Consider the following 15,769-nt stretch of genomic DNA (forward strand, 5'->3'; position numbering starts at 1 on the left):
TCCCTTTCTCTCTTTTCCTTGCTTTTCTTTCAAGAAATGAATTGTCATGATTCCCAAATAGTGACAAAGAAAGTATTTACCTCATTATCATGATGTGGCCATTGGCACAAAAGCAGGCCAAACAGGCACCGTTACACATGACCACCACATCTGCTTGCAATATGAAGGATGTCTCTGTGATGTTATGAACATAAAGGCAAGTCTGGGAAGGCAATGAGAAGACTTTGGCTTGTTTTTCTGAGCAGACTACTGCATACTGTTGATCTCCCATTTCCTGGGAAGTTGATGGGGAATTCATGACCAGTTTCCTTTTTCTTCCTTTTTCATTATCATCCATACTGTTTGGGTCCCGCCAAACTTCATATGGTGGATGCATTAATCCCCCCAGACGGTCCATACAGGAAAATGTTAGAACAGCTCCTTTTAGCGTCAGTAATGTACCTATTAAAAACAATTTCAGATTATTGGCAACTGGAAATCTTTTTTAAAAGCTATTATAAATGTGAATGATCTTCATCATAACAGCAATTATGTCTAGCAGCATCACAGAATCACATAGAAAATCACCAGATTTGTTGACCTGCTATTGTTGAAAGAAACCAGAGATGTACAACACTCTCATTTTATAGATGAAAAAAAAAATTGAGGCCTAGGCTGGCCAGTGATTTGCCTAAGGTCATATGGCCAGTCAATCAGTTGATGCAGATCCAGGGCTAGAACCCAGGTCTCTAGACATTAGGCTCAATGCTTATTTCTTTTCTTTTCTTTAAAAAAAACTCTCTTACTCTCTATCTTAGTAACAACTCTAAGACAGAAGAGCAAGGAAGGGTTAGGCAAATGGGATTAAATGACTTGCCCAGGGTCATACATCTAGGAAGTATCTGAGCCCAGATTTGAATCTAGGTCCTCCCAACTGAAGGCTTGGCTCCGTATCTACTAAGCCACTTAGCTGCCCTTCCAATTTTTTTCCCTATAACATCATGGTGCTTCCTTAAAAATAATATATGTAGGCAGAGCCAAGATGGTAGAGTAGAAGCAGGGGAGCTTGAAACCACCATGAGAATCTTCTCCAACCAATCTTAAAATAATGCTACAAAATGAATACAGGAATGAAAGAACCAACAAGGAGATAAAGTGAAGCAACTTTCATGAAGAGAACAATTTGAAAGGTAGGCAGAGAATATCTGGGGCACAGGGGTAAGAGGGGAGCATAGCCAGCAAGAGACTACAGCAAGGAATAAGAAACAAATCAACAGCAAGCACCACTAATCCCTCAAATATCTACTGTTCTAGGTTCTGAACCTGGGCCCAAGCCAACATCTAGACCCTGAGACCCTGCTTGAGCCAATCTTAAAGTTCTAAGCAAACCTACAGTGAGGTTTGGAATTCCAGCTCAGAGCCATCTATGCTGTGCAGCCTGATCTGTGTGGGCCCAGAGTGAGGCCAGGCTTATAGCAATGACCTAAATCCCAGTTTGGAGGAGACCCAGAGTTGTGCATCCTTGTCTCATCCCTGGTAGGGGCAGGCCCCAGGATACTGGCTTGAAGGAGCCTGGCTGACACTTGCCAAAGCTCAAAGGGGAGTCCCAAGGTAGGGCAATCTGCTGTGTGCTATGTGCTTGACCTGATCAAGCCAAGACAAAAAGCCTAGACCCAAGTCTGAGGCTAGACTTTGAGCCATCAGCAGTCTTAGGGGGTGATTGAATCAGCAGTGGGAAGTGGCCCTTAGAGCTCCAAGTCCACAGACCATCATACCATCTTGGAAGAACTGAAACTTGCAGAAACCCAGAAATAAGACTAAGGGTAGTATCAAGGAAGGATTGAAGTTTAAGAGGGTGCCATATCCTCCCAGAGAATAAACTCTATCTTTAAAATAAAAGTGAAAGTCAAGAAAATGGCTAGGAAAATGAGCAAGCATCAAAAGAAACACATAACCATAGAGAATTTTTATGGAGACAAAGAACAAGGTATAGACACAGAAGGGAACAATGAAAGTAAGCAAACACAGGCAAAGTCCCAATTAAAAATATGAACTGGACTCAGATTTTGGAAAAGCTCAAAAAGGATTTAAAAAATCAATTAAAAGAAATGAAAGAAATGCAAGAAGAAATGGGTCAAATGAAAAAGGAGGCTCAAAAGCTGACTGAAGAAAATCATTCCTTAAAGATTAGAATTGGGCAACTAGAAGCTAATGACTTCATGAGATATCAAGAATCAAAACAAAATAAAAAAAATGAAAACAAAAACAGAAGAAAATGTGAAATATCTCATTGAAAAAAACTAACTTGGAAAATAGATCCAGGAGAGATAATTTTAGAATTTTTGGACTCCTGGAAAGCTGTTATAAAAACAAAACAAAACAAAATAAAACCTGGACATCATAATACAAAAACTTATCAAAGAAAATTGCCCAGATATTCTTAAACAAGAAAATAAAATAGAAATGGAAAGAATCTACAATTGCCTCCAAAAAGAAATCCTAAAAGGACAACTTCCAGGAATATCATAGCTAAATTCAAGAGCCCCTAAGCCAAGGAGAAAATACTGCAAACAGCCATTAAGAAACAATTCAAATACCATGGAGCTACAATCAAGCTAAGATAGGCAGCTTCCGTATTAAAGGATTGGAAGGCATGGAATATGATATTCCTAGAAGTGAAAGATCTAGATTTACAATCCAGAGTTACCAATCCAGCAAAACTGAGTATATTTTTCAGGGAAAAAAATGGCCATTCAATATAAGAAAAGATTCTAAGCATTCCTGAGAAGACTAGATCTAAACAGAAAATTTGAAGTTCAAAAACAAGTCCCAAGAGCAGCCTAAAAAGGTAAATAAGAAAGAGAAAATTTAAGGGACTCAATAGGATCAAACTATATATATTCCTAAATGGAAAGAGGATATTTGTAACTCTTTAAAAATTCTTAGTAGTAGTAAGTAGAGCAGTTAGAAGAAGTATACTTAGATAGATGGTGGGGAAGTAAGTTGATTAGAATTCTATGATATGCAAGGAAAAAAAGTCAAAGGGTGAAAAAGAGGATTGCACTGAGAAAAAAGGGAGGGGAGAGATGGAATGGGGTAAATTATTTAACCTAAAGATGTGTGAGAAACTATTACAGTGGAGGGGAGGATGAGGGTAGTGACAAGCAATGCTTAAATTTACTCTCATTGTAACTGGCTCAGAGAGGGAATAACAACTATACTCACTGGGTACAGAATCCTATCTTATCCTATAGAGAAGTAGGAGGGGAATAAGACAAAAGAAGAGGGGTGGAAATAGAAGGGAGGTGGAAGAAGAGGGTTGATAAAAAGTAAAATACTGGTGAGAAGGGACAGAGTGAAAGGAAAAAAGAGCAGGATCAAAAGAGGAAAATAAGATGGAAGGGAATACAGTTGGTAATCATAACTGTGAATGTGAATGGGATGAACTCACCCATAAAAGGGAAGTGGATAGTGGAGTGGATTAAAAACTAGAATCTTACTATATTTTGTTTATAATAAACACATTTTAGGAAGGGTGACACACAGAATAAAGGTAAGGGGCTGGAGCAGAATTTATTGTGCATCTTCTAAAGTTAAAAAAGCAGGAGAGGCAATCGTGATCTCAGACAAGGCTAAAGCAAAACCAGATTGGATTAAAAGAGATAAGGAAGGAAATTACATCTTGCTAAAAGGTACTATAAACAATGAAGTACAATCAATATTAAACACATATGTACCAAATGGTATAACCTCTAAATTTTTAAAGGAGAAATTAAATGAACTTCAGGAAGAAATAGACAGTAAAAATATACTAGTGGGAGACTTCAACTTCCCCCTTTCAGATCTAGATGAATCAAACCAAAAAATAAATAAGAAAGAAGTAAAGGAAGTGAATGAAATCTTAGAAAAGTTAGATATCTATAGAGAGTTGAATGACAATAGAAAGGAATATACCTTCTTTTCAGTAGTACATGGCTCCTACACAAAAACCAACCATGTTTTAGGACATAAACACTTAACAAAAATGCAGAAAAGCAGAAATAATAAATGCATCCTTTTTAGATCATAATGTAATAAAATGTATAATTAATAAAGCTCCATGAAAAGATAAATAAAAAAATCAATTGGAAACTAAATAAGTTAATTCTAAAAAAGGGATAGGTCAAAGAACAAATCATAGAAACAATCAATAATTTTATTAATGAGAATGATAATGAGGAGACAACATATCAAAATTTATGAGATACAGTCAAAGCAGTGCTTAGGGGGAAATTTATATCTCTAAATGCTTATATCAATAAAATAGAGAAAGTACAGATCAACAAACTGGAACTAAAAAAACTAGAAAAAGAAAAAATTAAAAATCTTCATTTAAAGATTAAATTGGAAATTCTAAAAATAAAAGGAGAAATTAATAAAATTGAAGGTAAAAGTACCATTGAACTAATAAATAAGTCTAGGAGATGGTTTTATTTTTTAAAAAACCACAACCAAACAAAAAAATAGATAGTGTTGGTTTATTTGATTAAAAAAGGAAAGAAAAAAAATCAAATAATCAGTATCATAAATGAAGAGGGTGAACTCACCACCAATGAAGAGGAAATTAAAGCAATCATTGGGGCTATTTTGCTCAATTATATGCCAGTATTGATAATCTAAGTGAATATGATAATATAAGTGATATGGATGAGTATTTACAAAAATACAAATAACTCAGATTAGCAAAAGAAGAAATAGAACCCTTAAATAATCCCATATCAGAAAAAGAAATTGAAAAAAGAATTCTATCAAACATTTAAAGAACAATCAATCCCAATACTATTCAAACTATTTGGGAAAATACGTAGAGAAGGAATTCTACCAAATTCTTTTTATGGAACAAATATGGTACTGTTTCCTAAATCAGAAAGAACAAAAATAGAGAAGGAAAATTATAGTCCAATTTCAATAATGAATATAGATACAAAAAGTTTAAATGAGATACTAGCAAGGAGAAGACAGCAATATATCACAACAATCAATCATATGTCCAGATTGGATTTATACCAGGAATGCAGGCCTGGTTTAATATTAGGAAAACTAATAGCATGATTGACCATATCAATAGCCAAACTAACAGAAATCACATGATTATCTCAATAAATGCAGAAAAAGCCTTCAACAAAATACAACATCCACACCTATTAAAAACATAGGAATAAATGGGTCATTCTTTAAAATGATAAGTAGTATGTTAAAATGATAAGTAGTATGCTGAACTAAGATGTTCAGCAAGTATCATCTACAATGGGGATAAGTTAGAAGCTTTCCCAATAAGATCAGGGGTGAAGCAAGGATGCCCATCATCACCACCATTATTTAATATTGTATTAGAAATGCTAGATTTAGCAATATGGAAAGAAAAAGAAATGGAAGGAATTAAAGTAGGCAATGAGAAAACTAAACTATCACTCTTTATAGGTGATATGATGTATACTTAAAGAATTAACTAAAAAACTAGTTGAAATAATTAGTAACTTTACTTAGTAAAGTTGCAGAATACAAAATAAATCCACATAAATCATCAGCATTTCTATACATTGCCATCAAATTCCAGTAGCAAGAGTTAAAAAGAAAAATTCTATTTAAAATAACTCTAAACAAAATAAAATACCTGAGAATTTATTTGCCAAAGCAAATACAGGAAATATATAAACACAATTACAAAACATTTTTCACACAAATAAAGTCAGATCTATATAATTGGAAAAATATTAATTGCTCATGGTTAGGTGGAGCTAATGTAAAAAAGATCAATTCTACCTAAATTAATTAATTTATTCAGTGCCATACCAAACTACCAAATAATTATTTTATAGAACTAGGAAAAAATAATAACAAATTTCATCTGGAAGAACAAAAAGTCAAGAATATCAAGGGAACTTACAAAAAAATGTGAAGGAAGGAGCCCTTGCAATACCAGATCTCAAATTGCACTATAAAGCGGCAATCATTAAAACAATCTGGTACTGGCTAAGGAATAGAATGGTAGATCAATAGAGTTGGTTAAATATATAATACACAGGGGTAAATAACCGTAGTAACCTAGTGTTTGATAAAGCCAAAGATTCCAGCTTTTGAAATAAGAACTCGCTCTTTAACAAAAACTGCTCAGAAAATTTGAAAGCAATTTGGCAGAAGCTAGGTATAGGTCAATATCTCATACCCTATAGCAAGATAATGTCAAAATGAATATATGATTTAGATATAAAGAGTTATACCATAACTTAGTTAGGGGAACACAGAATAGTTTACCTGGCAGATTTTTGGAGAAGGGAAGAATTTATGACCAAATAAGAGACAGAGAGTACTATAAGTTGTAAAATGAATAATTTTAATTATATTAAATTAAAAAGCTCTTATACAAACAGAACCAATCTAATCGAGATTAGGAGGGAAGCAAGAAACTGGGAAAAAAATTTATAAAAACTATCTCTGATAGAGGTCTAATTTCTCAAATTTATAAAGAACTAAGTCAAATTTATAAGAATATAAGCCATTCCTCAATTGGCAAATGGTCAAAGGATATAAACAAGCAATTTTCAGATGAAAAAATCAAAGCCAACAATAATCATATGAAAAAATGTTCTAAATTACTCTTGATTAGAGAAAATCAAATTAAAACAATGCTGAGATATCACCTCACACTTATCAGAATGTCCAATATGGCAATACAGGAAAGTGGTAAATATTGGAGGGGATGTGGCAAAAATGGGACACTAATGCATTGTTCGTGGAGCTGTGAACTGATCCAACCATTCTGGAGGGCAGATTGGAATTATGCCTGAAGGACTATAAAACTATACATACCTTTTGATCTGGTAATGTCACTACTGGATCTGTATCCCAAAAACATAATAAAAAAGGGGAAAGAACCTACTTGTACAAAATTATTTATAGCAGCTCTTTTTGTGGGGGCAAAGAATTGGAAACTGAGGTAATGTTCATCAGTTGGGGAATGGCTAAACAAATTGTGTTACATGTTGGTAATGGAATAATACTGTGCTGTAAGAAATGATAAGCAAGATGATTTCAGAAAAAGATGGAAAGATCTGTGGGAACTGATGCAGAGTGAAATAAGCAGAACTGGGAGAACATTGTACACAATAACAGCAATATTGAATGATGATTGTGAAAAACTAGGTTACTCAGAAATACAATTATCTGGAATAATTTTGAAAGACTTATGATGGGGATGCTGTCCACCCACAGAGAAAGAACTGTTGAAGTCATCTTTCACAACAATGTATTTTGGGTTTTATTTTGGGGTTTTGGTTAGTAGGTGCCTTTACAATAATGACCAATATGGAAGTGTGTTTTGAGTGACAATAAAAAATTTAATTCAATTTAAAAATAAATAATACATGTATTTTTCTTCTGCTTCTTTTTTTTTTACTAAGGTTAAGGAGTTGGTTACTTGAAATAGTGTTAAGGAATTAATTACTGAAGTAATTAAAAAAAAAAGAAAGTTTCTAGGTGATCTGAATCCATTCTAATGATGCACAAATTGCTAGAATACGCACTTCCTCACTTTGAAATTAAAGATAAATTCTTTTACCAAATTGGCAATAGGTTATTTTAAAAAATGTGATTGAATACTGAGACCCAGGATTTACCATGGCAATTTTAACTAATTTTGGGAAAAAAAGATCACCTCTATTCTTCAGTCCTTAAAATAGACTCACACTTCTTTATACAGAAAAGGGGGTTACTCACCTGGGCTTTCTGAGGTTGCACATCCATGCCACACCATCACCTATGGGAGCTTTCTGCCAGCCCTGGAGGACCCGAAACTACAAAGCTTAGGAGGCTGCTTGTGCTAGAGTGGCCTTTAGAACTTTCCAGACTCGCCCCTAAGGGGTGCCCTAGCAGCCCCTTCTCTCCTCTGTCCCTCAGTTCCTTGAGGTCTGTTGGAGAGACAGTAAGAGTGTTAACCCGGGCTCATGGTCCTCCAAAGAGTGTGAGTGAACAGAGACTTGAAGAGAGAAGGGTGACTGATGATATGAAACCAACTACAGCAAACCTCTTTAAATTTAAATTTGGGGAATCAAGTTGCAATTAACAGGTTTGTATAAGACATAAAGTCTCAGTTGAGGCATTGGCCTGAACCATGGAGTCTTCCTGTAAATGAAATTACCTATTTGTTGGTAATGAAGGATGAAGAGTTTCATATATGCCTACAGTAGGAAGATGAAGGGAGGGCAGTGGAGTTGGAATTCTAAATAGTATGGGTGGTCATGAAAAAGAAAAGGGAGGCCAAGAGTTCTACTCCTGACTTCCTTTATTGATACTTGTCCTAAGGTAACTCAGGGTTTAGGTAGGACAGATTGAGCTAAGGACATTTAAGCTTAAATGTTGAGGTGGTATGGGCTTCCATACTCAGAGAAAAAGAATCTCCCTGAAAGCTTTGAAGACTACTTGAGGTAGAATGCAATTAGGCTTCATTCCCTACCCAGAAATGCCACCTTTCTAAATGAAACAGTCCTGATTGGTTTATATTGCTATATTTAAACACACGATAGCATCCTAGTGCCACAGAAAGCCAGAAACAAATGCCAAAAAGGAGGATGGAGGGAAAGAAAGAAAAAAAAGAGAAAGACAGGGAGAACTTCATACTTTACTGGTATGAAGAATTCACCAATTCTCACAAATTGCAATAATTTCCCAATAAGCTGTTCTTAACACATCATCTTCTGACAATGTACACTTATAATACTAGTCCCAACCTACTGAGGATTTCAGGTGTTCTATTTTTACTTAGCTTTACCACTCTATGTATCGACTCCCTTCAAACTTTCTCTTTTTCTTTTATTCTCAAGTCCTAGTTGGCTTCTCATTTTATAATGTCCCTGTAAAATATATAGGCAAAACCTAAGGACTCTATTGTAATGCTTAGCAATTAATTGGGCATTGCTAATCTCAACAATTCCATTCCATCAATCAGTCAACCAGAATTTATTAAGTGCCTACTACATGTGAAGCACTGTGCTAGGCACTGGGGATACAAATACAAAGAAGGAAATAATCTCTAGGAAGTTACATTCAATTGGGAAACACAACATGTACATACACGAGTACATACAAAATAAATTTGAAGGGAATAAACACAAAATAAATACTAAGAAGTTAAATATGAGGTAGTTAGGGGATCAGAAAAGGTTTAATGTAGAATGTAAGGCTTGAGCTGCAGCTTAAAAGGAGAGAGGCAATTCATGAGGCCAAACCAAGAAGGCACAGCATTCCAGGCAACAGAAATGACTAAGAGAGGCACAGAAACAGGATAGGTGGTGCCTTTCATAAGGAGAATGATGTGGCAGAGAAGACAGATGGTGCCAAGGGTTGTGAAGGGTAATGTAAACGCTAAAGAGAGATATTTAATTTGTTTTCTAGTTGCCATAGGGAAGCCAGTGAAGTTTACTGAGAAGAGGAGAGACATTGAGAGCTGTGCTTGAGAAAGATAACTTCTCTGCAGATGTGTAGAGGATGACCTGGAGCAGGGAGAAGACTAGAGGTAGGGAGAGTGATTTTTAAAGCCAATTCATATAATCGAGGCATGAGGGCCTGAACTAAGCTGATGACTATATAAAGAGAGAGAAGGAATCAGATGTAAGAGATGATAGGATCTTAGATTTAGAACTTGAAGGGACTTTTCTGGCCACTGAAATCAACCTCTCATTTTATAAACGAGGAAGGCTGAAGTTAAGTGACTTGCTTACATTCATGTAACTAATATATGAAGCCTTGGTATGTCACTGAAGATTTTTAGAGGAACAGCAACAGATCTATATTTATAAAAAATAAGGTTTGAGGGAAGTTAGATGGCACAGTGGACTGAGGGCTGTGCCTAGAATCAGGAAGAGACAAATTCAAATTTGGCTTCAGAAACTTACTAGCTGTTTGACTCTGGGCAAGTCATTTTACTTCTGTTTGTCTCAAGTTTCCTCAATTATAAAGTGGGGAAAATAATAGCACCTACTTCCTAGATGATAAAATGAGATATCTGTAAAGTTCTTAGCATAGTATCTGGCATAGGGTAGGTGTTTAGTAAATGTTTATTTACGTTCTTCCTTCTTTCCTTCCTTCCTCTATTCCTCATGGGTATTAATGTAATTTAGAGTAGAAATTTAATAATAAATGAGAGAAGGTTTTGGGAAAAATAGAGTTGGATCAGGATATTAGAAATCACAATTTTCATCCATCTCTGGTTTTGAGGAAGAATTCAAGGTTTTTTCTCTGCAGATTTTTTCCCCTCTGGTAAAGGATAATTTGAAGAATTTGAATTTTGAAACCTCTAGACACTGGTAAGAATTATTGTGTTAATACTTACCACTAGTGCATTAAAAATGTACTTTTAATCTCATAGAATCTCAGAGTTAAGAAGGAACCTCCAAGACATCCAGCCTAACCCACAGATGCTGCAAATTGGAGCTAGAAAATATCACATTGCCATGCTGATTAAGTATACCTGAAATTCACATGGTTTGACTTCAGTTGGTCTGTTCCATCATCAAGGCAATCCTTTTGTTTTGCTATAACTGATTCCTTATCTGGCTCTTCTTATAAGTCATTCCAAATCTTTTCTCTTTTTACATCTTCCACATTCCACCCCAATCCCCAATCTGGCCGCTTTCTCATTGATGATTCTGCTGCTCACTTTTTGGAGAGAACAGACTATTTGCTGTGGGCTTCCTTTTTTCCCCACTCAGAAATCCTCAACATCATTCCAAATTCCCAATTCTTTCCTTTTCCCATGCCTATCATGATAATGTGGTAACTGTTTTTCAGACTAAGACCCTTTACTTGTGACCTTGATCTCATCTCCTACCACCTCTTGCAGATTTCCTCTTCTCTAACTCTCCCTGTCTCTTGGTTCCCTACTATCTCTCCCATCCTAAAAGGGAAAAAAAATAAACCCAGCAATAAAGAACAAAACCAACTTCCAGTAGACCCTACTATACTCTTAAGTTATCATATTATATCTTTCCTTCCTTTTTTAGCCAAAATCTTAGGAAAAAACTGTCTCTACACATAGTTTCTACTTCCTCTACTCTCATTTCCAAATCTTTTATAATCTGGCTTCTGGTCTCATCACTAAAATGAAACTGTTCTTTCCAAAGTTACCAATGATTAAAAAAATCCTTGCCTTCTATCTTAAAATCAATTAATTCTATGTATTGGTTCCAAGGCAGAAGAGTGGTGGGGTTAGGCAATTGTGGTTAAGTGATTTGCTGGGACTCACTTGGCTAGGAAGTGTCTGAGGCCAGATTTGAACTCAGGACCTTGCTCTCCATCTACTGAGGCACCTCTCTGCCCCCAATGATCTTTCTTTCTCTTTTCAAAAACCTTTATCTTTTCTCTTAGAAATGTATTGGTTCCAAGGCAGAAGAGTGGTAAGGGCAAGGTAATGGAGGTTAAGTGACTTGCTCAGGGTCACGAAGTGTCTGAAGTCCATCTTTAGGTCTGACTTTCAATTCACTGAGCCACCTAGCTGCCCCCTCCCCCACAGTGATCTCCTAATAGTCAAATCTAATGGCAAGTCTTTTATTAGGCCTCCTCTTTCTTTACCTCTCTTGCATTATTTTACATTGCCAATTATATTTTCCTCCCAGATACTCTCTCTTCTTTGACTTTTCATGATAGTACTCTCTCCTGGTTCTCCTCCTGCTTATCTGACCAATCCCTAGTTTCCTTTGCTGGATTATCATCCATATCATAACTGAATAGTAGTTGGCTTCCAAGGCTCTGTTGTGATCACCAGCTCCTATGGATTTCATTATCTCCCTTGAGTTTCTCTCCTGAGTTTCAGTCCTACATCATAAATTGCCTTTTCGATATTTCAGCCTGAATGTCCTAGATTTATCACAACCTCATCATGTGTTGTAACATCCATGATCTTAAGTGGGGTTAAAGCTGCCTCACAGAATTCCACAGTGCCCCCCAGAACTCCAGGAGAGGGGGCAGTTTGGGTAGTTAAGAACCTGGATATAAAAAGCCAAGACACCCAACTTGCAAGGACACTTTGGACACTGCTTTTGGGGTTCAAAGGAGGCTGGGAAGAAGTGTAGCATTGTTTGTTGTTAGCTCATCTCTGACCTCAGGGAGCAGAGTGTTACTTTGCTGCTTTACTCTATAGAGCAGGGGTTGGCAAACTTTTTGGCTGTGAGAGCCATAAACGCATGTGGAAGGAGGAGGATGGAGGCAGAAAGCGCTGGAATCTGGGGCGGGGGCTAAAGGGCCCCCTGGGGCACATCCTGGGGTTCTGCCCAGTCTGGCAGGTCGGGAGGTGGAGCCAGATATGGCTCAAGAGCCATACATTGCCGACCCCTGCCATAGAGACTATACCAGGCTGAGAGCACTGGAAATTATTTCACTTACAAGATCTCAATTAATCTTCAATCAAAGTTACCTTCATCATCTTAAACTTAGTAACATTAGATTAGGAGAAAGGTTAGTTATCGAGTGAGATAAAGTCAAGTTATTCAAAACACTTTCCCCTCTGGGGAAAAGTAAAGCCAACAAGTTTATTGGAGATTTTATATAGCTTACCTCCTCCTCATTCCTAAAATCCACCTCCCCTCTCCCTGTTTTTCTGAAGTTAATAAATCCCTTTCTTGGTTGAATTTAAGAGCCCGTGTGAGGTTATATCAAGCTATACTTACCACCAACATACATTACCTAGGCAAAAACTTCATCTAAGCAAGCACTAGGATAGCTGTTGATCAGAGAGCAGTTCTGCTGACTGAGAAGACAACTTGAACCTTTTATCTATCTCAGGATTTAGGGAATAATCTTTAAACAGTGGAAGTTGCTATTCTCAGTGGGATCAATTCCTATCTATCAACCAACTTAGCCCTGAATTAGTTAAGCCTGTTCAGTCTTCATTACTAAATCTAAAGGGGATTCAGTTAACAGTTATTTCCTTCTGAGTAATTGTTTCAAGAGGGGGAAAGGGAAGAATTCTATCTACTCCTACCCCTCCCCTCTGGTAGAATAGCAGCATCCTGCTTGCTCTGACTCCATTATCAACCATTGCAAATCTGACCCAATTTAACAGTTTGGCAAGCCAGCTAGGAGTTTTGAACCAGAAGAAGCAGGTTACATCATGGTTAATTCCCTAAATAGGATGCTAATCATAGTAGGGAGTAGCTCGTTATTGCTTTACAGTCTTTGGAAAGGATTTTATAATTTATGGGTGATTTTAATACCCCAATTCTTTATGGAGCTGTTTAGGGTATATGATACATACCAATGGCTGATTATAACAATAGGTCAAGCCTTAGTTTATATAACATCTGGGATGGCAATCATAGTGTCAATGTTTCAAGCTTATTGGCTTCTGGGAAATTTCCTTAGACATACTTTTGGCAAGGCAGAAGATACCAACCTAGTTCTAGAGACACTGAAAGAGCAAGTGAAGTGTAAGAAATAAAACTGATATAGATGGATATATTTAAAAATATTTAGGGTTTAATCCATACTGATAATTAAGAAAACCACGTGCCTGCTAAGATCTAATTCAAAATGCCACCATACCTTCCCCTTGGCTGCTTCCTAGCAAAAAGAACATCCCAATCAAGTTCTGAGGCTTTATTCCTCTGTCTACGTAATCACACTTCCTACCCATCTGTATTACACAGGAGAAATCATGGGAAATGTAGTTTTCAAGTCCCCTAAGTATCCACAGGAAGTTTATACCAGAGACCTCAATATTAAGACCCCCCAAATTTCCAATATCACATAAACTACTTATTGAAATTAACAGACAAATAAGGGAAGGGAAAGAACTAGATGCTAAGACCATTTTATAGCTGATGTTAATTGAGGGGACAATCCAAGGTGATACTAAAGAGAAAGCCAAAGATACAAACAAGGAAGAAGACATAAAAGGGGCTGAGGCAGCTACTGTGACTATTTTGTTGATTACAGACAGAACTGTTGTCCAACTGGACTTGGGAATCATACATGTTAAGGGGTATAAGCCATTTTCTGGGGGAGACCTAGAGATCTTAAAAAGGAGGTTCCCATAGTATTATTTAAATCCACACAAGTTGATCAAGGAATATAAAAGGGTTGTGTGTCTTTACAATCCAACCTTTGAAGATGTGGAACTACTTTTAACTGAACTGTACACCCCCAGTGAAAAGGCAAAATTTATTGCAGAGACTAAGGAGCAACCCCAACCTAGCCTCTTGGCCAGAGCAACACCAGGACCTAGAACTGTCATCCCATGCTAATATGGCATATTTAAAAAGATGTAGAGAAGATCTAGCTGAAACAATGAGAATCCATGCATGTCGCTCAAATGCATGAAGCTCTTTTGAGAAACTAAGGCAGGGGGAGGATGAGCACCCAAATCTATATCTGGATAGACTTGTAGAAGCTGGAGAGACCATACTTGGGTTTAGGAACATGACTGAAGATAATATCCAACACATTAGTAGGCAATTTGTGAAAGGCAGTGCAAGCCCCATTCAAACATACTTCCATTTGCATTGCCCACAATGGGAATCCCTGTCTATTGAAAACCTTAGAAAAACAGCTTCTTATGAACATGAGTCTAGAGAAACTGAGCCCAAACAAAAAAAAACCACTGAGAAAGACAAAGAAATTGATGAATTGAAGAAATAGCTCAATGAGGCAAAGAAGGCAAAAGAAATTGAAGAGATTAAAAACATGGCTTTACAAACACAAAATCAGAGAAGTCAGAGTAGACCAAGACAATCCTATAGCAATAACACAACAATGTTAATTAAGTGTTATCTTTGTCACAAACTTGGCCACATTGCTAGGGATTGTCATTACAAATCACAGAAATTAATTTTAATAACAGGAACAATTATAATAATAACAACAGGAGAAATACCTTTTACAATTCAAGGTATAATAACAATAACAACAACAAGCACAGTAACACTAGATATAGCAATAGTGTAAAATCAAGATGCTGTGAACATAACTGCTCTAATTTCAATAATTCCCCTAGTCTATCCAAGACGGAAGAATATGTGAGCCAAGGAGAAAGACCACGTACTTGTTTATGAACCAAGGAAGCAGCATTAATTGTTGAAGTAAAGGACAAGGGCTATGGCAGTGATAAGACAGGGACAAATGAAAAAGAAGAGCTGGAAAAGAAATAATAAATTATGGGCTTGTTGATATAAAACATAGTTACAAGGAAAAGACTGAAGAAGAATTGCATATGGAAAATGATATAGAAATAAGAGAGAGGATTTATGGAAAGAAAAGCAATAATTTAAGAAGTGATGATAGACAAACATTTACACCCATACAAAATCTTTAATTTAATTTAAGCTTAATGGAAGTAGCATTAATCAATTCTGATAGTATTGGAGAAGAAACATCATTGGAAACATCAAATACTAATATTCAACCTTTATTATCATTGAATACATCTGTGCCACACAAGCTACAATCTGAAACATCATTACCTATTAAGACTGTGGATCATTTGAATCAATCAATAGTACATCAAGGCAAAACAACAAATGCACTGAATTTAACTGGGTGTTCTAATAAGGATTTCATAGAGACAGACATTGAGATTAAGGGAGATAAACTCCTGCAGACCATTGAGAAGGAAAGTGCAAAGTTCTCAGTCACAAGCACAACCTTTTCTCATTCACTAGCTGGAAAAGCTGAAAGAAAGTGAAAAGTCATGCTGCTTCAGTTGCAAAGAGATCCTGCAGCTGGATCCTACTGCTAAAGAATTTTTACCTAGATCAGCTTTGCA

The 15,769-nt window shown here is 36.4% G+C and overlaps 1 protein-coding gene across 3 annotated transcripts in view; it reads right to left on the bottom strand.

The window, feature by feature from the left end:
• The window catches only part of STXBP5L (syntaxin binding protein 5L), a 437,905-nt gene that overhangs the window by 15,014 nt on the left and 407,122 nt on the right, over positions 1–15,769 (bottom strand). For all 3 annotated transcript variants that reach the window (XM_044670068.1, XM_044670069.1, XM_044670067.1), the window contains one exon: positions 81–441. In XM_044670068.1, coding sequence (XP_044526003.1) covers positions 81–441 — 361 coding nt within the window. The remainder of the gene's footprint in view (positions 1–80; positions 442–15,769) is intronic.

This window comes from Gracilinanus agilis, chromosome 3 (genome assembly GCF_016433145.1).
Source record: "Gracilinanus agilis isolate LMUSP501 chromosome 3, AgileGrace, whole genome shotgun sequence".
Taxonomy (NCBI): domain Eukaryota; kingdom Metazoa; phylum Chordata; class Mammalia; order Didelphimorphia; family Didelphidae; genus Gracilinanus; species Gracilinanus agilis.